Source organism: Arvicola amphibius, chromosome X (assembly GCF_903992535.2).
Source record: "Arvicola amphibius chromosome X, mArvAmp1.2, whole genome shotgun sequence".
Classification (NCBI taxonomy): domain Eukaryota; kingdom Metazoa; phylum Chordata; class Mammalia; order Rodentia; family Cricetidae; genus Arvicola; species Arvicola amphibius.
The window spans coordinates 120,770,587-120,794,405 of NC_052065.1; the positions used below are offsets into that span (position 1 = coordinate 120,770,587).

General features: G+C 43.7%; 1 protein-coding gene across 6 annotated transcripts in view; it reads left to right on the forward strand.

The window, feature by feature from the left end:
- The window catches only part of Fhl1 (four and a half LIM domains 1), a 61,135-nt gene that overhangs the window by 35,686 nt on the left and 1,630 nt on the right, over window positions 1-23,819 (forward strand). For 4 of the 6 annotated variants that reach the window (XM_038316188.1, XM_038316190.1, XM_038316189.1 and 1 more), the window contains 4 exons: window positions 20,032-20,213; window positions 21,215-21,389; window positions 21,938-22,107; window positions 22,538-22,724. In XM_038316188.1, the coding sequence (XP_038172116.1) occupies window positions 20,058-20,213; window positions 21,215-21,389; window positions 21,938-22,107; window positions 22,538-22,724 (688 nt within the window). In that variant the 5' untranslated portion in view covers window positions 20,032-20,057. Of the gene's footprint in view, window positions 1-20,031; window positions 20,214-21,214; window positions 21,390-21,937; window positions 22,108-22,537; window positions 22,725-23,311; window positions 23,512-23,819 lie in introns of those variants that run through there. The other 2 variants (XM_038316193.1, XM_038316192.1) reach the window with 2 other exon arrangements.

Below are 23,819 nucleotides of genomic sequence, written 5' to 3' on the forward strand. Positions count from 1 at the left end.
AAGAGTAGAATATATAATAAGCTACCTTTTGTCTTTTAAAAACTAAAATATGTAGTATCTCCCTCTCTTTGCTGCAGCCCCTCCCATGTTGATACCCCAAACTCCTTCTCGATTTCATGGCCTCTTTTTGTTTAATTAGATTTTGGGGGTTTTGTTGTGTTTTGTTTCAAGACAGAGTTACTTACACTGGCCAAAAAGTAGAGATGACTCGCATGTCCCCTCTAATACCTGGATGAACAGTTCATTGTGCGTCTGGACACTGGAGTGTAGCATTCAACTGGGAAACAAAGTAGTAACTGATGTTTAACATCCTTGAAAATACCTAAGGGAAGAAAAACAGTGAATGATACCAGACACAGAATACCACTTGTCCTAGTTAGGGTCATTATGGTTGTGATGAAACACCATGACCAAAAGCAACTTGTGGAGGAAAGGGTTCATTTAGCTCACGGTTCATCATCAAAGGTAGTGAGAGCAGGAACTCAAGCAGGACTGGATCCTGGAGGCAGAAGCTGATGCAGAGGCCATGGAGGGCTGCTGCTTACTGGCTTGCTTAGCCTGCTCTCTTACAGAACCCAGGACCACCAGCCCAGGAATGGTACCACCCACAGTGGGCTGAGCCCTTCCCCATCAAACATTATTTAAGAAAATGCCCTAGTCAGAAATTATGGGGGCATTTTTTCAATTGAGGTTTCCTCCTCTCAGATGTCTTTAGATTGTGCCAAGTTGACATAAAACTATGTATTATATGATTCCATTTATATAAAATGTCTGAAATAGGCAACTCCATAGAGGCAGGAAGGAGGCTTGTTGTTGTGAGGGGCTGGCCTAGGGTGGGGAGGGTGCTGGTGGTGGGGAGAAAGAAGATGGGACTGCTTAGAAGGCCAGACCGCTTTGGGAGTGAACATGCTCCAAAGTTGATAGTGTGGATGGCTGTATAACTGTGTAAATATGCTGTAGACCTGTTGAATTGAGTACACTAACAGGGTGGGTTCTTAGGCTGTGTTCTTTTTATAGTGTATTTGAGTAGATAAAGACCGACTTGATGAAGTCTGGAACTTGGAAGCTTGAGCAATTACTGTGACCTGCAAAATCATGCACAGCTTCTTGAGTTTCCACCCAAGAAATATTATCGTTCTGAAATATTTTTATGTACTACTACCGATAACTCCAGAGGACTTGATGTCTTTTAACTACTTTTACTACCATTCACCGATGATCTTTTTATTTTATAGAGGAATATTATTAACTCCGATGAATCCCTGTTTGGTGGAAGTGTAGGGAAAATAGGTAAGGCATTCTTAATGGGAATTAAGGGTTGAGACATTATGACTGTGGGTCTTCCCTAGCTCTGCCTCTAGAGCGGTGATGGGAGTTTGGAAGATACTGAGAGCAGTCCGCCCTCTCCTCCAAGCTGACCCCACAGCTGTCCCCTGCTCCATCGCACTACTTCTCAGGAGCTGTGCATTGTTCCTGTCCCTTTCCTTGTGTTCTCTTGGGATGAGCTGAGCCATCGGGTTTAAGGAAGGGAAGGGGTAGCTTTAGGAGTCTTGGGTGATCTCTGTAGGCCTGAGAATATAGCTTTTTTCCCCCATAGTCACCTTCTTTTCTAAATACTGGCTCATTGTGGATTGCAGTCTAGAAGGCCAATTGCCACCGTTTCATCTGTCCTGTCCACAGATTGGTTAGAAAATTCTTCTTGCCTTTGAACCAAAAATTCATCTTGGCATAGATACGCGGGACTGACTTCAATGAATATTTGATCATGTATAGGACAAATATTTCTAACACTTGAGACCTTAGGCCTTGCCCAAGCTGTGATCCAAGGCAACTCTTTCACCTGATCTTCTGATCCTGTCCTATACTTGGTTTAATAAAATAGGTCTTTCATATCTATATCCCTGGCATGCATTGAAAATTAGCTTACAGAATGAAATTGTAGTTTTGCAGACTGGAGATGGTTCCTGGCTATGGAGTAGCCTCTTTTTGTTGTTTGTCCTGAGAAATGAACATAAGTTCTGAGATGCGTGTGACCCAAAGTTAACCTGCCTTATTCGTTCATACTCAGAAGTTGTGTTTGGGAAGTCTGGTAACTCTAGGCGGGAAGGCTCCCTCACCCACTTTGTTAACTGGGTTCTTTTTTTTTTTTTTTGTAGGAAGGATACAGGAAAAACCCTTACTCCTAGATCAGGCAGGTGCCCTTGATCTACCTAGCCATTCCCTTGAGATTCAAGGAGCTTTGTTCTCCCATTTGTTCAGAAACCATTCTTGCTCATGTTTGGGCATGCAGCCCTCTCCTTTGGGCTGTTCTGTTCCAGCTTCCATTCCTCTCAGTCCTGAGGACTTTCAACTTTGCTCCAAGTTCTCCAGTTATTCTCAGGCCCATGGTCTTTCAAACTGGGCTCTTGGCCAAGATCCCTAGCTCTTATCTCCTTTCCACATACCTCCTGTGAACTGGTGAACTTAATAAATTCTGCTGCAGGAAGCTGATGTTTGCAGTGTCATTAAATAAATAATATAGTGATTGCTGTGTGTCAGTCACTCTCCTGAGTTACAAACATGCTCTATTTTTCATAATAACATCACATAGGTCTTCATCAGAATGGCATCACATAGACACTATTATTATTTCCATTTTGCAGACAAGCAAGTTGAATTACAGAGAAATTAGATGAAAATTTTCCCATGTCATACAACCAGAAAGTGATAAATGTAGAACTCTTCTCCAGACATTGTGGCTCCAGAGTCCATTCTGTGAGCCACTGTGCTATGCTCACCTGAACTTCATAAAATTAGTATACATATACTAGATTTGGAGACAACCACAATTATTTGTCTTCAAGATAATGTTAATTGTTGAACCAATCTCTGAATGGAGAGATTTGAGAAGTTATGCGCAGTCCACACAACTATTTGAAGTTCATGAATGCGGTAGACTAATTACTGTTAATTACTGTCTCATTTTTCATATGTTAAGCAACTCAGATTTTTGAACATTAAGTACACATTTCACATATTTGTTTTTTTTCATTGTTACACTGCTTGAAAATAAAGATGAAATGGGTCTGGAGAGGTAATTTCTGAGTTGAGAGTGTTCTCTGTTTTTTGCAGAAGACCTGGGGCTCATTCCAAGCATCCGCATGGTGGTTCTCAACTGTCTGTAACATCAGAACTATGTTCCGATGGCATGTTCTGACCTCCACGGGTACCAGACTAGCACATGATAGACATAACATCCATACAGAAAAAGTATTCGCATACGTAAAACAAAAGTTTAGGAAACAGGATGGGCTGAAATTGAGGTTAATGTGGCAGTCTTCCCAAGCGTATGTCCTTTACTAGCTTCTGCTACGATAGACCTAGTTAAGATCTTTTTTGGGATGTCCTAATGGACTGTACCCAGGGCCTTGCCTATGTGTAGGCCTGTGTTCTACTGAGTTCTATCTACAGCTCTACTGCCCTCCTTTCTTTGAGGCCTGTTTGCTGACTCTTGTGTTCTCATCCTTCTCTTCAATGTAATTGCTAACTGCCATAGAGAACACAGTGCTTGACTCTGAGAGATTTGAAACTACTCTTTTCCTTAAGTGCCTGCATTTCTGGTAGACCCCTGTTCCTCCTTCAGCCTAGTCTTTCTATCTCGTAGCTCAGTGTCAACTACCAATTTGGTGTTAACTAGAGTTTATGGTCTTGTCAACTAGACTATTGCTGTTGCATGAGAGAATCCATCATGTTTCCTTCCCAGCTTAGGATTAGTGACCCAAATTAGTCTCTGTTGCTAGTTAGGAAAGATAAGGAACCATTATCATCACTTGCTACAAACTTAATTTGTAGGCTTTGTGTTATAATGAGTAAGACCTCTAATTGGAATCATCTTGACTGGGTACAAGGAACAGTCCTTCCAAAATCTCTGTTCTCATCATATATAGATTGGTTGTCAGGGAAGACAAGCTACCCATTGGGGCAATAATCTGTTGGTAGACCACGCACCAAGATCAGTAGATCAATTGTCACAAAGCAGTGCCTGGCACTGAAGCTCTTCCCATAGAGAGTTATTCTTGTTTGCTCTCAACATGAGTCACTGTGGGTTGCCACTCTCTTGGGTGGAGTCTAGGTTGAGATACTTGTAGGGCAAACAAGACAGATAGAAGAAGCCAAGTGAGCTTTAGCCCTCTGCAATTCTTCAGTTTGCCACAAACCCAGAGTGGCTCCATTATCAAAGTAGTTAACTCTAGCACCTAACAAAAGAGGGTCTTTCCGAGTGACATCTGTCACTTCTTAGACTTTCTTCCTGTCATTCTCACACTCCACCGTTCAGATTCTCTTGAGCAAACCTTCTTAACCATGCATGAGTTTCTTCAACATCAACATCCAGTTCAACAGCTATGCTCTGCTTGCAGTAGGAATGCAGAATATTGTAAAATAGTCACCATAGTCTTTTAATAAAAGGAAGATCGATTATATGTCACTAGGCTAAATACTTCGCACTCACGAAGAACTGTGGGCTCTTTGTAATCAAAGTAGTCAATCATAGTTGTCAGCACTAAGGATAAAGGGCTAGGGTTGTAACTCAGTGGCAGAGTGCGTCCCCAACATGTTCAAGGCCCTGATGCCAGCCCCACTACCAGGGAAAGGCTAAAGGCATGGGTGCTTTATTTGGCCTGTTCTTCTTGCCATTTAGGATATTCGTCAGCTGGGTGAACGGTAGACTAAGGCCACAGGACGCTCAGCCCTCTCACATCTCTCAGGAGCGTGGAAGGCCTGTAGCAGGTGGACTCAGTGATTGCCAGGGCTTGGGATGATTGAAAGGGTGTTTTGAATCATGGCACATGGCAACATGGAAATAAAACAGATATATCACAAGTGGCTGGTAGAAATAGACTAGGAGAGAATTTTAACACCTAAAATATGACAAAGATTTATCCCTAGCAGTAGCTTCTCAGATTCATAAAGACATTTATTTCCCTTGATCTATATTTATATTATATATTTTCTTCTAAAACTTTTATGGATTCTTATTTATTTGTTCCACTTTTCTCCTTATTTTTCATCTAAATTCTTAGCTAATTTTTGTTTGTTGTAAAGTCTGATATCATTATCATAGGGTCTTCCTTCCTTTGATAGTCATATGTTCAGTGTTATTCTAGTGGTGACTTTTGGCGAGAGTCACAAAAAATATCCATCGGACATGGTTCTGATAGTTTCTGTATCTTGGTGAGGGTCTTTAAAAACATGGAAAAGGACAGATTTTGGGGACAAGAAACTTAACAAACTATTACTAATAATGATATGACATTTCTAAAAGTCAGATAATAGAGAGCGTGGCGTACACTTCCATTCGTAATCCCTGAGTGAGTATTATAAAGAAACCCTAGGCCATGGTGAATTGCAAGATAAATTATCTTCAATAGACTTACTTGGCGTTTTCAAGTTGCCTTGGTATTTATAGTCTTTTTTTTGTGTATCTTATGGCATTTGTCATGGGTCTTCCCTTCCCATAAACACTCTTGCTTTTCTCCGAGACTCAGAGGCCCTTTGGCAAGCAAAATTCTGGGTTTTCATTTGGCTCTTATGTTATGAAGCAGCACTTGGTGTGATCCCGGAGTGTTCCTTCATTTTGCTCTTTCATGGGTATGCTGGGAATTGTGACATTTAAGAAGTGGCATTGCAAAATTGGACATGTCATTTGGCAAAGGGTTCCTTCAGCCTTAAAGATTGCCAGGAACCCGAGATGGCTGAAGCTACTGGACTTATTTCTGGCAAGAGTACACAGGGCAAAAAATACTCTGGATGGTTCACCATTGAATCCCATCATATCATAGTACATGACGAGATGCTTTAATCTTGTGTTTAGACTCACTCAGGAAAAATGGTGGAGGGACTTGTAGCCTGACAAAATTATTCTGGGAGAAACTTATGATGGATTAATTTATTGCTAGTAGGAAAGAATAAAATAATATATGAAAGGTCAAGATGAAACCACCAAGACTCCATTCCAGGTTGTAATCACGTTCTTGCTTTTGGCCATGACTAGTGGTTTTAATTGTTTGAATGAGTTTTCAGTAATTTGGAAAATTTCTTGAGTAAAAAGAAAATGGAGTAAGATAGAAGACTGACCACAAGTCACGCTGTGAAAGAGGAGCTCTTGAGACATGTATGGGCCAAGTGGGTCACCGAATTTGCTGCGTGACTCTTGGGTTTCACCCATTTGAACTTTGAAGTGTGATCCTCCTAGTGGTAGTTCAGAGGTAGAGTCTAGGATTATATTGCAGCATGAGAATTCTTACATTTGGTCTTTCTTGACTTGAAATGCTAGGTACCATTAAAGTGTGTTTGCTCTTGCCATCTCAGAAGAAGCTCAACTGTAAAGGGCTGCATGAAGTGCCACTCTTTCACACTGGCTCCACCTCACACAGTCTCCCTTATTTTCCTGCTCACCCAGAATTTCAGTGGCAGTCAGCTTTTGACTCCATCCCTTCCTCTGCAACTAGTATCTCCTCTCTCCTGCCCTCTAACATCCCTTCTACCTAATCTTGTCTTTCTGTCCCCATTGCTAGTATTTATATTCATTTAGCCCTGCCATGTATATTACCTGGTCAAATGTAGTGCCCTTCAAGGCCACTTCCCAGCCTTTAGATTCTTCCTTTGAGATCTCCCCTTATGACTGCTCACATCACTCAGATCTTACCCTTCCTTTGCACCAATTGTGTTCTCTGACTTTCCTGCTTCTTGCTTTGATTGCGTCCATCGCTTCTTCATCACCCTGCTCCGAACAGCCTTCTCCCGGCCAGAGTTTATCTTGCTTCTGGAGCATGCCTCATTCCTCTCACGACATGACCAACATTCTACCTTTGTCTTGACCAACCCCTTCCTATTCTCTGAACAGGACAGTCCTCACTATATCAGTCATGGTATAGATGCCATGATGTTTACCAAGTGGTTTCTGGCCCCATCTTGATAAGATTCCTGTCAGTGATAAGTAGTGTTAACACTATATCTTTCCTGTAACACCATGCTCTGCCTTGCATACAAATAATTTTTGTATATTGATCCAAGTAACAGTTTTTCTGTCTAGCAAATCACTTTGTAGTACATAGCAGTAGGACAGCGATCCAGCTGTTGGTTATGTAAGAGAAATAGGGCAGCAGAATGATGGACAGATCCCAGTCGGGAGATAGAATGCACCCATGGATTGTTGGAAAGCAAGGATGAGTAGATAAATTCTGATGTCAGTGGTCTTGAGAGGATCACCCTCTAGGGGGAACTAAAGGGATTTGATGCCTAGCACTCAATAAAATGTCATTCTGATCTGGCTAGCACGGATAGGTGCTAAAGAGAATTGTTCACTCTCTGCCAGCCAGCTTCCCCAACAGTGCAAACAGTACAGCTTTGTAAACAGTACAGTGATTATTGAAGAGATTGTTAAATATTATGCAGTTAATATATAACAAGATCAGCACAAATACCAGTGAAGTTAGTTACTGTTTGGGTGTCTACTAAGTAACCACTGAAGTGTCTGAACAATTGAGCCAAGATGGGACAATTTATTAACTGTTCTTACTGAGAAATTCATTTTTTCTCATGGAAAATGTTTTTATTTATTTTTTATCTTCATTTTTAATTCTTTGAGAATTTCATATAATGTGTCTTGATTATATTCACCTCTCTCTCTGAACTCCTCCCAAATCCAACCCCCTTTACTCTTGGTTGTCTGTTTTTTAAACCCATTAAATATGGTTTGTGCTGCTTAGATGCATGACCTTTCACTGAAGCATGATCAACCTTCCAGGGGCCACATCCTCAAGGAAAACTGACTCTTCCTCTCCCAGCAGCTGATGTTGCCAATAGCTCTTAAGTTAGTGGTTGGATTTGGTGTCCACCCTTCCCTCTCTATGCTGGGATTTGTCTGGCTAGAGCCTGTGAAATGTTTGTGCATACTGTCTTGACTGCTGTGAATTCATGTGTGAAAATGCCCTACTGCACCTAGAAAACACTGTTTCCTGGTGGTCACCCATGGCTCCTGGCTCTTAGAATCTTTCTGCCCCATCTTCCACAATGATCTATGAACCTTGGGAAACGGGGATGCGGTGTGAGATGTCTCATTTAGGGCTGATCATTGTTCAGTTTTAGTCTCCGCACTTTGACCAATTGCAGGGTTTTTATGATAATCATCATCTACTGCAAAAAGAAGTTTCTCTGATGAGGGTACAAAAGTGGGCTCATTCGTGGGTATAATAATAAGCCATCAGAGGTCAGTTTAATACTATACCATATAGCAGAGTAATAGAGTATGTTCTCTCCTATGGTCTATGACCTGTCCAACCACAGGTTCTTAGCCCCAATAATGGTGCCAAATGTGGGTTTCATCGTGTGCAGTGGGACTTAAATATAATCCTAAAGTGGTTGGGTTCTCCCATAGCATCATACCACCGTTGCCCCAGTGTGGCTAATGGCCAGGCCAGTTGTCACTGTAGCTTGCAGAATTCATAGCTGGGTAAGCTTGATGACTGCTTTCCTCTTCTGGTGGTGTTTATGGTACCCTCCCAGCACTATGAAAGCTAGCCAGTAGGGACGAAACTTCTGGGTGAGTACTAGTTTGATTTCTCCATGTCCTGACTCAGGTATGCGGCATCTTCTACAATAGGGTCTTACCATCAAGTTCTGTAAGTTAACCAGGAACATTGACAATAAATAGCCCATATGCTTTCAGTTTGGTAAAAAGTCTTAATTTTGTGAGAGTTGACATTAACACTGGAGGCCAGTGCCCAAACAGATAGTAGTCATGTCTTACAAAGTACCTTATGAAAGCTGAGTTACATGGTTGATGTATGTTGCAAGTGGAATAAGTGCAGTAGTGGGTTGAGCACCCAGATCACACAGACTTGTCATTATCGACTAACTAGTGATCACAAAGTAGTTTTCTTGTCTTTGTGTATTTTCTTATATTTGAGGCAAAATAGACCCAAGTATATTTGCCAACTTCATGAAGCCATATGTCCGTAATTTCTATTTGCCTTTCAAAATGAACCAACACCTAAATGAGCTGCCAAGTCACTATAAAATCTATGTCCCAGTGTCAAGCTTGAAACTAGAATTGGTGTCTTCTAAGGCAGCATTAGGTAGATACACAACGTTTGTTGTTCACAGCATGTTAAGAGGGTCATTTTAAAAATACACTGGCCCTACTGAAAGGAATGCCTCATTAAAATATAAAGTTTAGGACTTGTAAAGGTTAGTCATCTAATAAAGTAAGAGCATTTCCTCTAAGTAAAAAAGTGTACGTTGATTTTAGGGGTGTGGTATTGTTGTAACTGGTCAGTCTGTTACAATTTAATCATCCTGAACAAGGAAATGTCTAGGAGGGTGTGGAAGAGAGCACAGTGCCATGTACCCATTCTCTTAGGCTTATTTTTTTAAATAAACATCCTGAATTTTATTCCTATGCCGGTCTCTAAATAACCAAGAGTAGGCAGAAATTTTAGTTATCTTTGAGAGTAACTTTTCCCTGAAAGCTTAAAGTTAAAAAAACTGGGAAACTCATTTACCCATCTGTCCACATCACATTTGCATGCTCTGTGCTGCAGGAGCGTGAGAACAAGCAAAACAAGCACTGCCCTAGCCCCCAGCCTGGAGCATGCGTGATCAGACACACTAGTGGTTGTTGAGTTTAGCTTGCCCAGGGTCAGTCCCAGAGTGAAATTCTGCTACCTCTCCTTAGAGTTCATAGCAAAGCCAAAGCCACTCTTTTTGAAACAGGGTTTCTCTGTGGAGCCCTGGCTGCCCTGAACTCACTGTGGAGACCAGGCTGGTCTCGAACTCAGAGATCCGCCTGCTTCTGCCTCCCAAGTGAGTACTGGGATTAAAGGCATGCACCGCCGCCACCCAGCACCAAAGCCACCTTTTAGATTCCAGATGGGACTGTGTTTTGGAGGAATGATTGACACGTTTGGCTTGTCTTAATATAATCCTCTAACGCATAACTTTTGAACACTTCCCAGGAGCTGGGTTGTATTCTAGATCACGTCACCAACATAGAACAGAGGGAAGAGTGAGAAACAAAACAAAAGCAGACAAGTTACTTTGAGGGCTGCTGTTAGCAGGGCTTTAGAACTGAAGGAGCATCAGATTGGGAAAGAGTAGCAGGAGAGGATGGGAGCAAGATGAGCCAGGTTGGAACTGTGCAGGTGGTCAGTGACTTCAGTCTCTGAGTGGCTTGAGTGATGACTTGAGATGGGAAAAGAAACAACTGGGAGAGACTTTGTGCTGAGAGGGTGCAGGGGACAGCAAGGAAGCCAGTAAAGTGGGAGCCAGGGCAAAGGAAAGGTCCTAGACAGACTTTGAGGCTTTTCTTAGAACCAGTTCACAATTGCCAAGTATCCAGCCAGTGATGGTCCGTGGAGCTACTATAATGCATGACAGTTGATATCTGTATTCATGTGTTATCATTGTCCCTGGAAGCAAAAAGTGTAAGACAGACCATCTTACACTGTAGATGTAGCAGGGTTGTGCATGTGTGGGACCTATACCGTTCTCTTTGATGCTGCGGTTAGAGTAGCCACAATCATTCCCCATTTCAGTGATCCGCTGTTTGCTGGTACATAGCCAGGAAGACATTAAATGTCCTTAAAGCTCTAAATCTCTCTCATTGTAGTGTCTAATCTCCTTTAAATTACAGTGGTCGCCTAAGTCCATCTCCTATAGTTACTTTCATCATTAGCAGGACAGAAAGGCATGATTTATAGGATCAAAGGCAAGCTCCTGTGGCATATAAAGTGAATTAATAAGGTTGGCTCAGCATTAAGCTATGTCAGAGCTGAGTCCAAATTTTATTCCGGTACAGGGATGACTTTCTATGTGGCCTCTCTGGCTCTGAAGCTAATTTGGATGCTGAGTAGCCCCACAGGTATTTATATGTAGCGTGTGGTATTTTTACTGGGTCCTATTCTTCTCCCTTGGATCACCTAAAATGGTTAAGAATTTTCTAGTGGGATTAAGGTTGTGATCTCAGGGGAGGGGTGGGACATCTGCTCTTGGTTATTTTTGTGAGCTGCTTCCCCTTAAATGTATGTTCACAAATGAGGCACAGCGTTATCATCTGGGCTTGAGAGAAGACCGGTCTAGGTGCTGCTCCTGAACTTGGCCTCTGAGCCATGGCTTCTCAAAGACACTCAGGTAAAAACTCCCTGTTCTTTCTCTTAGCTTAAGGGCAGTTGTTTCAGGCAATGAATCTGTCATTTGTCTAAAGATAATTTTGGATTGAATGATTTTAGCGTTGTGTAAATGGTAAGTAAATCCCAGCTGATATCTATTTTGTTCTTGTGCTGTTTCAAAGATGAAAGTCTTCTTCCTCAAGTAAGTTTAGACATTTGACTTTTGTAAACATTGTTTTACATTTTCAGGATATCTTATGAAACTAAGAGATGATGTGAGGAAGGAAGTTTTTCTTTGTTTTGTGGGGGCAGTATTAGGAATTTGGGGTCATTTATAAGGGGGCTCTTCAGCTCTACAATGCTTGAAGTCTAACTTCAGGTGTTTGTCAAAGGCTAAGAGGGAAGAAGGGTTATTTATGACTTAAAGTATCCATGAAGGACCTGACACATCTTTCTTTCTTCTGGACAATGTTCTTAATTTTTCTAAAGAAACAGTTATAGGTCTCTTTGTTATGGAAAATAGGGTATTCGTTATTCTTAACTGGAAAAGTTTCCTATCCCCTAGACAAGGACCAAGAGTGAGTGAGGGTGTTCCTCCTGTTTTATAGTCTGCCATTAGGGAGCCTTTTGGCTCTACACAAGATGCCTGCGAAACAGGCGCTGGAGGATGAAAGTCCAGTTCTGTGAAGTTAGCCTGCTGTCTGGATCACTCCCCAAAGCCAAGAATGTGGCTGTTGCTCTCTTGCCCTCTGCCCAAATAACAGTTCCCTTTCTTGGAGCTGATGAAGTAAGATAGATGGGTAGAAACCAAAAACTTGGTCCCGTCTCCCAACTTGGAGGTTAAGGGACAAAGTTACTACTAATGGTAGTCTTTTTATATTTATTTATTTTTTTTTATTTTTTGGAGTTTTATTTTTTGAAACCTGGGATTGCCTGTTGATATTTTGACAACAGAAACACTTTTTGAAGAAATGGCCTTTCGGTGTTTTAAAGCACGTATACAGCAATGGAGTTCGCACTTTAATTCATTGATGTGCATGTTCCTGCTTCGTTTCTAAGTGTTTAAAAGCTGTTTGAAGATTTCTCTGTAGCCCTCAGCGACAGTTTTACAAACACATGCCAGAGATTGTGATTATCTGCCAAGCAGTCAGCTGTACCAGTTGTCCTAATGGACCTTGACTCCATATCAGCTGGGAGACTTAATTACTAATTAACGGTCAGAGCAATCGGCTTAATAGGTGGTATTTATGGCATACCTAAAAATGATACCTAAGTTGTTAGTTAATAATAGTAATAATGTAATAAAATAATAAATAATACAAATAAATAATACCTCAATTGTTAGAACAGTTGTTTACACTTGTTATATGATTGTTCAAATCAAGAAATTACAGTGTGCATTGTGTTAAGTTCATTGGTCTATGGAAGCAGAGGATAACTAGTTCCATAGAAAAGAAAGAAGCTCTCACAGAAGGAAAATCAGTGTTGCTCTTAAATGGGCTTCATTTGAGCAAAATGAAGGTTCAGCTGTTTGGATTTGGATTCATTTTTAGTGTCCATCCACACAATCAGAAGGCATTTTAAGGACAAAATGTGTACATTCAGCACTGAACATTTTTATCTGTTAAAACATCAGTTCAGTTCCTTTTACCCTTTTGCTCTCAAGTCAAGGGCCAGGATGAGGGTTTCGAGAGAGCTAAGATCATTTTGTTTTACCCTACAGTTCTAGTTCTTTTCACCAGCCAGCTGCCCAGTAGCCGTCATACCCTCCAGGTCTTTTTAAATGCCAGAAATGGAAATTGGGAGTTGGGGGAAGAGGTGAGGGGTCGGAATGGACTGCTTTCTTAAATCACTGAAGAATGGGAGTCAGCGGATTAGGCTGAGGGTGAAACCAGACTTTCTGTATTCTCCCGTTTTTTAATTTTTAATTTTTATTCTCTGTACATTGCCTTCCAAACATGGTTTCCCCTCCCTCCACTGTTTGCGGGCCCCCTTCCCCCACCTTCCTCACTCCCAGATCCACTCCTCCTCCATTTCCCTTTCAAAAAGGGATATCAGCCGAATATCCCATTACAAATTACAATAAGATTAGGCACAGACCCTCATATCAAGGCTGCATGAGGCAACCCAGTAGGAGGGAAGGGGTCCCAAGAACATTCAAGAGAGTCAAATACCTCCACTCCCACTGTTAGGATTCCCACAAATACACCAAACTACACAACCATAAGATATATGCAGAGGACCTAGCTCAGACCCATTCAGGGTCCATGATTATCTCTTCAGTCTCTGTGAGCCCCTCTGAGCTCTTCTTAGTTAATTCTGTGGGCCATGTTCTTCTGATGTCCTCAACCTCTCTAATTCCTAGACTCCTTTCTCCCCATCTTTTGTGGGGTTCCCCTGGCTTCGTAGCACCAAGTATGACTGGCAAAAAGTCAATGAAATGATTCCTAATGATATTCTGCTATACTCATAGATTGGTGCCTAGCCCAGTTGTCAGAGAGGCTTCATCTAGCAGCTGATGGGAGCAGAGGCAGAGACCCACAGCCAAACACTGGGCGAAGCCAGGGGAACATTTTGTATTCTTAATGACCACTAAATGACTGCCTACCACTTTTCCCCGGCTGGAAAAATTAAAAAGACATGTTCCATGGCCACTGGTCACGAACTTTCTTCCCTTCTGAGAGACAGCATGACATGCTGCGTATATGGCATGCACAACATTAAGATAAGAGTGGTTGTAGGATGACTTTGTCTGGTGAAAGAATAGAAGCAGAGACGTTTTCATTTAATGACACCATATCCAACCCTCCCGACACCAGACATAAACTAAAATGGTGTTAGTTGCACATCAGTTACCCAAAAGAGCTTCTATTTTTTTTTTTTACCAAATGTGGCATTCTAGAGAAATTGCTAGTAACATTGAATCATTGTGTTCATGTTCTATTTTTAAGCCAAAAATAAATAACCCTTGCTGATTTTTCTATGATATTTGATAGACTGCTTTTCAGCTATGACTCATAAGCTCCGTCTCCCTGAGGGTATTTAGGTGTGTGTTCTCAAATGTCTGATGACACTTCCGGGTGTATTAGCATGTCTGTGACACAAGTGTCCTATTCATCAGCTGAGGCGTCCTTCCATATTTGCTGAATGTCCTCAGGAGTGCAGTATGTCCTTTTCTTTGGAAGCCAGCATTTATTGCTATGGCACCGATGTGCTGCACCAAGCCATAAACAGTAGGGAGAAGCTGGGCTTTGTTTTCCATCTGGGTGGTGTTCAGTGTTTGCGCTGTTAGAGCACATAAGAAAGTCACCTCCATATGACACCCACTTTCTCCTGAAATGTTAACTTGAACTACTTGGTTTGAGGGGCAAATGGAGGTTCCTACTTTGTTTTATGGTTCGTTGGATGGGTATATGATTAAATTTGAAGCTAGGTCATTTTCTTTTGTATGTGTATACATCTGTGTGAGAGTGCTTAGATGTGTGTGTGCGCGCACGTGCGCGTGTACACTCATGCACGTGCATGGTCAGTGTTGGGGTTTCAGTCACTCTCCACCCTATTTTTGGAGACAGGATCTGTCACTGACCCTGGAGCTGATGAGTTGAGCTAGACTGGCTGGTCATTATAGCTTTAGGGATTTCCTGTCACTTCTTCCTCAGGCACACACCACTGTACCTGTCTTTTTATTTGGGTGTTGGGTATCCAAAGTCAGCTCCTTATGCTCTCACAATGGCGTTTTACTGATTGAGCCCCTCCTCTCAGCCCCTTCAATCCTTTGTTGTTGAGATATTGAGGTTTCTGTAGTCACCTCTTGGCACTCTGGAAATAAGTCAAGATTTTTTTTTCTGATAGGAAGCTTTCTTATTAAGTGAAGAATGATGTGTCTTTTGAAGCAGGCATAGAAAGAAAATCAGCCTGCCAACCTAGGATAGATAGGTAGCATTTGATCAGCTAGCCACATTTCTCACAGGATTAAGCTAAGCATCCAGAGTTACTTACCTTAAATACATTTATATGAAAGATATCTTAGAAAAATCAGATCACAATTCACATGACTGGGAGGTATAACTTAGATTTGGAGACCCTAGGATAATGGGAGGTGAGGTTTGAAATCAGGACATAGTATTTTACATTGTATTAGGTTCCTTCATCTGTGAAAGCAGAAGAGAATTTGGTTCACAAAAGAAAAAAAATTCTCAGAGGGAAAATCAATATTGCTTAGAAATAGAGGCTGACCTCATTGGATCAGAGTCCATTGTGAATTCCTGTCCACACAGTGAAGTTTAGAAGCTTAACAGTGGTGACCTTTCTCTACCTTTCTGCCAGCAGGGCACACTGAAAGATTTCTATACAGAAGGTCCAGACTAGGTCCTTGGGCTTCTATTACAATGGTAGAAGTTTCTGTGACAGAAACCTCCCTACCATGTATAAATGAAGACCACATGAGATTAAAATTCATCAGAGGAGCTACCCTGGAACACAGTGTCCTTCACAGAAGAGGCAGTAAGGGAGGCAGCATTGTAATCACATGCAGCAAAATTTTCATTTAATGATGCGTTAAAACCACCCTAGGTCAAGGCAGATGTATGTGTCTGGAAGCTTGTAGAATATAAAAGGTTGAACATTGCGTAGACTTGCAAATTGCTAAAGAGGTAAAATGACATCTTAAGAGATAAACGCTGAAGAGTATGAGGTCAGCAAGAGTAGAGAGCCCCCTCCCCCAAGAGGTTCATTTTTTTTCTTTCTCATCTACTGATTTCTAATGGAGGCTGGAGGCAGGGCTGGAAGCTTTTCTCCTCCCATGAATTCTGGTGTAGCTCCATCTTTCATGGTCCCCACCACTAAGGACATGTAATCTCCTTTAAGGACCTCTGTGCAGGCATTGCCTTTTTTCAGATGGATTCTTGACATCCTTAACTCCTGTGAATGTTCCAATCTTGAACATACGACCCATATTTTATATGAAGTTTTGTTGTGGCGAATATAGGAGTATGTTTCTCCAGCTCTGTAGCGAAGCACATGCTATACGGCAATTATAATTACACAGTTAGACAAATGAGGTTGGATAATCCAGGTTGCCCAAAGTTTCCATTAGATTTATCACAAAAAAATATTAAGGGCTAGAGAGATGGCTCAGTGGTTAAGAGCTCTGGCTGCTCTTCCAGAGGACCTGAGTTCAAGCCCCAGCAACCATATAGTAGCTCACAACTCTCTATAATGGGATCTGATGTCTCTTCTGGCATGCAGACGTACTGTAGACAGAGCTCTCATATGTAAAAAAATCTGTCTATTCTAGGGCTGGAGAGATGGCTCAGTGGTTAAGAGCACTGATTGCTCTTCCAGAGGACCAGGGTTTAATTCCCAGCACCCACATGGCAGCTTACAACTGTTTGTAACTCCAGTTCCAGGGCACCCGACACCGGTGGCAAAACACCAATGCACATAAAATAAAAAAAATTATTAAAGTTCACAAATTTGACATTACTAACATACTTTTAAGTATCCCAGATTGTTTGTGCATTAGGCAATAAAACCAACATTCATAGACATGCTATTTTATCTTGATTAATAGGTGTGGGTGTTTCCACCCATAGAAATGACTTAAGTCAACTGTTAAAAATCAGTCCTAAAATAGTCCCTTTGAAACCTGTTTTCTCCAGCTGTATGCAGAATCTGGCCTTAAGCATTCTGTGCTGGGGAATCTGAGGTGATCCTGATTCCTCCTAGCTTTCAAGAACAAAAAAGTCGTACTGCCGAAAGCAAAAACATGAAAGCACTGAGACCCAAGACCTTCCTTGTTGGTATCATTGACTTGGAGTTGGCTCGTCTAGTGTCTCCGTGGTATGCTTTAGGACCTTGTGTTAAAGGAATGATATGGGCGTGTGTGTGTTCATTGATAGGCATTTTCAATATACTCTGGTACAGGCGTGTCGAGCCTGCTACCCACAGACTACCCACAGCATCCCAGGATAGCTACAAATGGGGCCCAACACATTTGTAGATGACAACATCATATCACAGTGTCAAAAGGTTGGAATCCCGCCCCTGGATACTTCTGTGTTCATTGGTGAGCTGTGGATTCTGGGGTCGTTTGCACGCCTAGAAGCTGAGCAGGTCGTGTTCTGTAGCTATGGGACTGAGCAGTGACAAAGGGTGGGACTGGCTCAGAATAAATGCTTGTAAAGTAAGCAGGCTCGGTGGGTACATCTCTGGCACTATGAGCCAGTGTTTGTAGGCCTCCTTTTGAAAACCTCTAGGCACCAGCTAGCCATAGTGGCTCGTGCCTATAAAAATTTCACCATTTAGGAGGTCAAAGTAGAAGGTTCACCACAAGTTCAAGACCAGCCCTGGGCTACAGAATTAGACTTTGTCTCAAAGAAAAGCCAAAACAAAATTCCTAGATAGCTGGAAAGGGAATTTTCTGTCTTTTCTGGTATTTTTTTCCTTTCGCGTGACATCACCTATTTTTTGTAAAAGATTAATTTATTATGCGTACAGTGTTATGTGTGTTTGTATGCCTGCTCTCCAGAAGAGGGCGTCAGATGGTTATTAGTCACCATGTGGCTACTGGGGATTGAACTCCCGGGCCTCTGGAAGAGCAGCCAGCAGTCAGTGCTCTTAACCTCAGAGCCATCTCTCCTGCACCTATATTTTAACCAGAAAATTAGAGCTCAGCAATATCAAAAGGTAGGGCAGCTCCTTTTAGGCATGGTCAGTATAGTTCTTGGATATAGAAATATTTGGAGTTCACTAGTGCTTTTCTAGACATTAAAAGAGCGGTAGTAAAAAGAAAAAGGCAACTCAGTAAGAGAGAATGATTGCTTTTCCAATGTGGCCCTAGGTGATAGGGTCTGAAGGGCTAATTGCATCAGGGTGGTTGTGCTGTACAAATTCTATTTCCTTGCCATTGGTACTAAGGAGCCACTGATCATTTGAGGTCCTTGTAGTTACTCTTCCATTTTATTTATTTTGTGGTACCAAGGATTAAAAGCAGGGACTTGTGTGTGTTAGACAAGGATCCTGCCCCTAAGCTGTATCCTCAGCCTTTTAAAACTTTTTGAAATAAAAATCATGAGATGACAGTTCTGCTAAGTTGCATAGGCTAGCTTTGAACTCACTCTATAGTGCAAACAAGCCTTGAGCCTGTGGTCCTTCTGTATCAGTCTTCTGAGGTTATAACAGGGGTTGCAGGTCTGTACCACCAGGCTGATGTGGCATATGCCCTTACTAAAGAATCACTTGGTTCCTCAAATCAGCCCTTAGCAAGAAAGCTTTGTTATACAATTGCCACATGGAGAAGAAAACAAGAGTCTCTATGAGATGGAGAGACCAGCTAGAACAAATGGAGAGTGATTTTCCCACAGGCTGTCATGGCCATGGGTACTGGTGCCTGTAGGCTATAGGAAGTTGAACAGATGCCGCAAAGTAGCTGAGTAACTCCAGGAGATGGGCCCGGCTTCCTTGTTGGATGCACTTTGTATCTAACCTAGGCACACAAGGGACTCTCCCTGGTACTCTTCCCTATTGATTTGACAATGACAGAACTGTGCCAGGCAACTGTTGTGGTACAGAAATGTCACTCATTTACTTCCCGAGTCAGCTCTCTGAGATGAGGGGCCTGGGAGGTGGCAATGGAAAGCAGCAGGCATTGTGTGTGTTCCATGGCTGGCTTTCCCTTGTTGAGTGACAGGCTGCAGAGATTGACAAGTCTGAGTGAGAGTTCATCAGCCTCTGCCCAAGCCACCCAAGCGGGTTCCCAGACAAAGGGTGTGGTTTCCTTAGCTCACTCTCTGCTATTTGGTTGCCTACGGCAACAGGATCCAAACAACTTGGACATGTGGTTGTATTTAAAAAAAAAAAAAAAAAAAAAACTGGGAATGGAACCCAAAGCAGGAGTTTGGGCCATTCAGTTGGTGGAAGAGCTGCGGTGAGTAGCGGGACTGCTCGTTTCTTTCCTCCATTCTTTCTCAAAATTATATGGTGGATGAATAGTTTGGGTTCAGATAGTTTCGGTTCTTGTACTTCTAATACAAATAATTGCTGTCTGTTTACTCCTGTAAATTCCCCTTTTTAAGTGTGATAGGAAAAATTAGCACATGTGTATAGAAATTGGAAACTAATAGAAACTCAAATTTGGTGCCTCCCTGGTGGCAGGATTCTCTAGTAAATGACTTGGCAGAGGGGCTACGGAAGACATTAGCAGGGCTCTGGAACTTGGCAGACCTGTTATATATGGTTATCTAGGGCCACAGCTGAGGGAGTTCGTTCATGGGAAGGGGATGGAGGGAGGAGGTCCTTGGAATTAGTTTGAACCTTTGCAGAAGTCAGTTTTCCAGATTCAACTTGAAACTTTTGCTGTTTCGAGCAGCAAACATGCCAGAAGGTAGTAGGTCAGTGAGCAGACCTGAGAAAGGTTTGGTCTTGTTGCATCACAAAGCTTCACCTCACTGGGACCGATAGTTCATGGCTGCCTTGCCTAGTAGTCTTCCTTCTTTCGCTGTCCCACCTTACCTTTCCACTCCTGCTTCAACAACAGATGGATCTCCCAGAATCCCCCTTAGAATAAGTACTGGTTCTCTTGCCCTCCTTAGTGTCCTCTGTGAGTCAGCATAGTGATTTCTGACATGTCCCCAGGGAGTTGCTGGTCCTTGACATGTGGCATTTAGTGTTCAAATCAGAGGTATTTTCTTCCTGGGAGCCATAGTGAAGTATCAGTTGTCGTGGCACTTGGTAACTAGCCAAGCTCAAGTGGAAGCTAGGCCCGGAGGACTAGAGGGTTTTCCTAGCTCCATGGCAGCAGTGTGCAGGAACCTCCGGGGCCTTCTGTGACAGGGCACCCTTGTATTTCCCCTTGCCCATTTGTTCTTCCTGCTTGCCTTTCCAGGTCCCTCCAGCTATAAGGTGGGCACCATGTCTGAGAAGTTCGACTGTCACTACTGTAGGGACCCCTTGCAGGGGAAGAAGTATGTGCAGAAGGATGGCCACCACTGCTGCCTGAAGTGCTTCGACAAGTTCTGCGCCAACACCTGCGTGGAATGCCGCAAGCCCATAAGCGCGGATGCCAAGGTAACTATTGTCCCCGAGGGGGAACCGGGCGGGCTGGGCTTCATGTGCTTTCTTGCAGCCTTGCCAGCAACGCCGCCCGCCGTTTTCGTCACAGCAGCCTTAAGTACTTGAGACAGGTTCTCTGCTGCCTAGGGTACTTTTCATGCCCCCAGCTTAAAATAGAGTAATACGGGCCTTGGACTAGATGGCCCACTAAGGCCTTCGCAGCTCTTGACTTGTACAGGCTGAATGGCTTTTATCTGAAATGCGTGGCAAGAGAAGTGGTTGAGTTTGGATTTTCTTATTTTATAATTCTTGGACATATTTAATGAAAGATCTTGGTAACAATACCCAAGTATAAACACAAAATTTATTCACATTCTATTTATCTTCTGTGTGCATAGCTTGAAGGTGATTTTATACAATGTTTTTATTTTTTTAATTAAATACAATCCTCTCATTTCCCCCTTTCCCTTTTCTCCTTCCAGCCCCTTTGGCCATTCCCCAGCCCTTGCAAGCTTTCTCTCAAATTCATGGCCTCTGGCCTCCTTTTCTTTTATGGTTGTTACTTTTTGAAAGTAATTGTGTGTGGAATGACGTTTATGTGCTGTAGCTAAACGTACTGGAAAGGTCTTGTTTTCCCCAGGGATGCAGGATAAACTGTGTGTTGCGCTTTGACATTGTGACTGTGACCCAGCACATGAGACCAGATGTGCTTTTCTTCTTCTTCTTGTGGGATCTATTAACCCTCAAAAAGCTTCAGGTTTTGGAGCGTTTCGGATTTCAGATTTGTGCTGAGGGCTCTCCTACCTCTCCTCTTATGTCCTTTGGGAAGTATGAGGCTTTCATCTACACTTCAGTATTCTGTTACTCCTAAAAGCACAGGGCACCCCCACATGGAAGGGGCTGACATCTGAGTGAGTAGTTCCCCGGCCCTGGAGAACCTGGTGTCTGATGGTAAGGCTACTGCCACTGCCCCCAGTGCCCCTCACCGTGGCCACCCTGCTCTGCTTGATGTCCAGGAGGTGCACTATAAGAATCGCTACTGGCATGACACCTGCTTCCGTTGTGCCAAGTGCCTTCACCCCTTGGCCAGCGAGACCTTTGTGTCCAAGGATGGCAAGATCCTGTGCAACAAGTGCGCCACTCGGGAGGACTCCCCCAGGTGCAAAGGGTGCTTCAAGGCCATTGTGGCAGGTACTGGCCCCCTCCTACCCTGAGGGCAGACATGGTGTGTGCTTGCTTGTCCTGGTGGGGCTAACATTGCTGTGAGCTGCTTTTGAGATTTTAGCACATATATGTACACATATACATACGCGTATATATGCGTACATATATATGCTCGCACACACGCACACACTCGGAGACTAAAGAACACTGGCAAGAACAGTCTGTGGCAAGAGAATGAAGTGAAAAGTATGTAGCTTTTTCTCCTTTGGGTGTACTAAGTGACTGGTGCATGCTTCTCCCTCAGGCATTTTGGGTTAGGTAGTCCCCCTAGTGAAACTCTTCAGTTATTGCAAGGGTGGAGGTGGGGGAGTGGGGGTTCAGGTGCCTCATCCCCACCTGTAACAGAACCCTCCGTTGGCATGACTGACTGCAAGTAACACGTGGGGATAGGTTGAGGGAGGCTACTGACTGCAGGGCCTGCATCCCCTCGCCTCTGGGGGCGGGCTGGGGAGCTGAGCGGATGCAGCCCCCTGCAGAGCCTGTCAGTGTGGCTATTTGATTGCTTCCCTCTGCAGGAGACCAGAACGTGGAATACAAGGGCACCATCTGGCATAAAGACTGCTTCACCTGCAGCAACTGCAAGCAAGTCATTGGGACCGGAAGCTTCTTCCCTAAAGGGGAGGACTTCTACTGTGTGACTTGCCATGAGACCAAGTTTGCCAAGCACTGCGTGAAGTGCAACAAGGTATGTTGTGGTAATTGTGCGCCGAACGTTGTTCCCTGGTGTTGGACAATCTGCAACACACTTGCACACACACTATCTCATTCCATCCTCATGATAGCCCTGTGACGTTGGAATTATTGTGCCCATTTTGCAGATGAGGAGCCTGGGGTTAGAAAGCAGTGCCACAGCTGATTCTGGTCATCAGCGTGTGTGCCCCTCCATTCTGAGCCAGGCAGCCCTGGCTCTGGAGGCCTTGCCTCTTCTACTTCATTGGCTTCTGAAGAGGCTGACCTTCTCTAGGCCTTGGTGTCTTCATCTGTAAATTGGGGATAATAATAGCACCTGCCTCCCATGGCTGTAATGGTGATAAAATGAGATACTGTATACCAAAGCACCCAGCATAGTGCCTGGGTGTTGAATCTGAATCCCGGTGCTACACTCCCTGGTCTAGGCCATCACATCTGGAGGAATCACTTACCAGGATCAGCCCTGGCATGCCGAGTGCTTTGTGTGTGTTACCTGCTCTAAGAAGCTGGCTGGGCAGCGTTTCACCGCTGTGGAGGACCAGTATTACTGCGTGGATTGCTACAAGAACTTTGTGGCCAAGAAGTGTGCTGGATGCAAGAACCCCATCACTGGTAGGCTAAAGAGTCCTTGCTAAGTCTGCCAGGCTAGTTTTTTGTGCATGGTAACCATCTCTCATTTCCTGGCGTCGGTTTCATCCACAAAGCCCCCCAGACAATGCCCCTACAATGGTGGCTCCAAAGGCCTCCCCCAAATAGTTTGGATTATCTCCAAGGCCAGATTAACCCTTGCAATGCAGAACACTTCCTGACTACTATTGACCAACTAGCCATGCCAGTTTGCAAGCGCTGCACAGGGGTGAAATTGGGTGGGGGTGGGGCAGGCACAAGGGGTGGAAGGGGTTAGTGGTGGGAGAGCCGGGAGGGGGTAAAAAGAGGGGATGGGGAGGGCTAGGGAGGCTGGAAAACTAAAAGCTGGTATTATACCACCCCATAGTGGAAGGCTAGTGCAGAGGGACCTGCTAGCAGGGTCATTTTTATTTATTTTTAATCTTTTTGTGATCAGAAGCAAAGCTAATCACTTCATTCCTCATCTTGCGGCCGCGATCCACGTGCCCTGAGCCCTTTCCCTTGCCTCCAATTTTCCCATTTCCCCGGGGAGCCTTGAAATGTACATTTGAGAAGACTTTTGCCATCCTCAGGGAAAAGGACTGTGTCAAGAGTGAGCCACCCAGTCTCTAAAGCTAGGAAGCCCCCAGTGTGCCACGGGAAACGCTTGCCTCTCACCCTGTTTCCCAGCGCCAACCTCCGGGGCAGGCATCCGGGTGGAGAGAGGACTTGTCCCTCGTGGGTGGTGGTTCTTTATAGAAAAAATCGAAGCTTAGCAGCTCCTCGAGGCCCGGTAAGTGCACACCCCACAAACAGCCCAAGTTTGCCTCCTGGTGGCCACTTTGATGCCATGGCCCTGACTTTAAAAGACACTGGTTATGCTGGGAGGTCGGTGCGCGTCACAGAGCTATAGTGGTGGTGGCATGGGAACAGGGATTCTTTAAATCAGGGAAGCCATTGGCTGAGCTCTGGCATCTTTTCAGGTCCTTGACAGCCATAGAAGGGTTGCTGCGGCGCGGGGGACAGTGGCGGCGCGGGGGACAATGCGCGGTGGGAGACAATGCGCGGTCGAGTAGAGGGGAGCAGAGAGCCGGGCAGACA